At 35.8% G+C, this 2360-nt stretch overlaps 1 protein-coding gene across 1 annotated transcript in view; it reads right to left on the minus strand.

Annotated features, from left to right (window-relative positions):
* Positions 1–2360, minus strand: part of LOC107757290 (PHD finger protein 19-like) — a 22682-nt gene that overhangs the window by 9638 nt on the left and 10684 nt on the right. Inside the window, exons 10-11 of the mRNA XM_016574732.1 lie at positions 2079–2228; positions 456–525 (exon numbers count right to left, since the gene is read on the minus strand). Coding sequence (XP_016430218.1) covers positions 456–525; positions 2079–2228 — 220 coding nt within the window. The remainder of the gene's footprint in view (positions 1–455; positions 526–2078; positions 2229–2360) is intronic.

A 2360-nucleotide genomic window follows, 5' to 3' on the forward strand; every position in this document is an offset into this window, starting at 1 on the left:
ATTATATATATATATATATACTGTATATAGAACGGGGTTGTATGTGCATATAAAATCCATCTAATTTGCATTGTATTGGCCGCCTCTAAATATCAATATTTGCCACTGAGCAACTCATATCAAATGACCACTGATAAATATACTCATACAGTATTTAAAAATAGTGTTGAATAATTTGATAATTCTATAGATCAGTGCAGCTGGTTGCATCTCTTTTTTTCTTTGAAACTTAATGTCAACTGGCCTAATTAGAATCGGAAATATAAGACTGATTACCCCTTAGCTAACTGATAGCTGGCTAGTTCTTAAGACACAGTTTTTGTGTTTATGCATCTGGCATAGAACCCTTTGTTTATTACACCGTCTTAGCAGCTGTAATAACAGAACACAGTTTTCAACCAGACAAGAAAGGTCATATTATCCAACTTTAGTCACAGTGAAGTGACAAAGCTTACATTAGGAATAGCATCCTCCAGCAGCCACTTGGACCTCTTCTTCCTCCGCTTCTCTGCAGGAACAGAGTTACTGCAACAGAGGAAAACGAGAAACATTCAAACGACATAATCCAGCATAATAACAACTGAACTAATTAAACTGTCAATCATCACATCATCTCCACCCACTAAACATGTCAATACAGATCAGACAGCTAAAATGACTGAATCCTAAAAAGGTTTGTGGCTGTGAAATGTCCAATTATAGGGGATATAAATTCCATTGTTTGGTGAAAATCTGTGTCAGTAAAGTGTCTACATGCATCTTCTTGTTTCTTAATCCAAATTGATTTATTCAGGTTTCCAAACATCCAGCAAAAGCAAACAAGACACGGTAGAAAAACCATGTGCTTCCATAGCTGATCACAAAGGAAGTTATGCCCCCTATAGGCTTAAATACTATATCTTCTAAACATCATCATCTCTTAAAGAGACACTATGTTAAAGGGGTCATATGATGTTATTTGGTGTATTTGGTGTAATGAAATGTGTTTATGCGGTTTAAGGTTAAAAAAAAACATTATTTTCCACATACTGCACATTATTGTTTCTCCTCTATGCCCCGCCTTTCTGAAACGCGTTGATTTTTACAAAGCTCATCGTTCTGAAAAGCGAGGTGTGCTGTGATTGGCCAGCTATCCAGTGCGTTGTGACTGGCCGAATACCTTAAGCGTGTGACGGAAATGTGACGCCCCTTACCACACTGTGATCCCGTGTCCGGAGCGACGAGACAAAAACATTAAAACCCATTATAAACGAGGCATTTGTTGCATCCAGTGGGGACATAATTACAGATTATAATGACTTATACTGTCTTTTTACGCGTTGCGTTGCATCGCGCCGCGTAAACACAAAACCATGTCTGCATTTGTATCGTATCGATATTTTGAACACAGCACTACTCTACACTGCTCAAAACTCGAGTTTGAATCATCAGTGGCAAATTCTTTAAATATGAAAACGTACTTATAGACTGTGAGTCAGCATTATTTGTCAGGACACCGGCATTGTAGGCTACTCTCTCAGGAAACAGTTCTCGTCCTCTGTAAAATGCATTGCACACATCTGAATATTTGGTTTGAACTGTTCTGGAACAGTGTTGTAAATACAACACAAAGTAGTTTCGCTTTCACAACGAAAAAAAGGAAAACTTGAAATCGCATCATATGACCCCTTTAAATATTAACCACATAGTCCAGAAACATAATATTGAAAACAAAATTATAAAATAAACAAAATAAAAATACTATTATGAAACATAAAATAAGCAAACAGGGTTTGAACATTATGGCCTATACAAGGGAGAAGCCATGTGTCTTTCAGAGCATTCACTGCATTAAAGCACTGCGAAAGTCTAAATTCTCGAAAGTCAAAATTCCCTTTGAAGCATCAAGTAAAAATGAAGATCTCAGTTACGATCAGCTGGAAAAATAACAAACAAATAGTACTGTAAATCAAATAAAATATTTAATTGGGATCAGTCTCATGATAATCAATTTTAATGTTTCCATGTGACATCAACAAAAGGTATTGGTCATAAAATTGGGAGGCACTAATGAGGCACTCAGAAATGCTCAAACTAACCTGTTTCTGCTGACCCCTTTTTTGCGGCCCCTGTGGCCCTCACTGTTCTGGGCCTTCTCTGGAAACAACTTAGATGGGGGGTTAGGAGGGACCCTTGTCCTTAGTCGGAAAATGCATTTCCTCTTCTTGATCTCCTTGCCGCAAAGAAACCTAAAATAAAGGGAATGAATTAATGAATTAATGAATATTCACAATTATTATAAAAAAATCATTAAATAAATCATTTAAAAATTTTATGATTATTTTTATTATAATTTTGAATATATATATATATATATATAT

This window comes from Sinocyclocheilus rhinocerous, unplaced genomic scaffold (genome assembly GCF_001515625.1).
Source record: "Sinocyclocheilus rhinocerous isolate Xijiao unplaced genomic scaffold, SAMN03320098_v1.1 scaffold293, whole genome shotgun sequence".
Classification (NCBI taxonomy): domain Eukaryota; kingdom Metazoa; phylum Chordata; class Actinopteri; order Cypriniformes; family Cyprinidae; genus Sinocyclocheilus; species Sinocyclocheilus rhinocerous.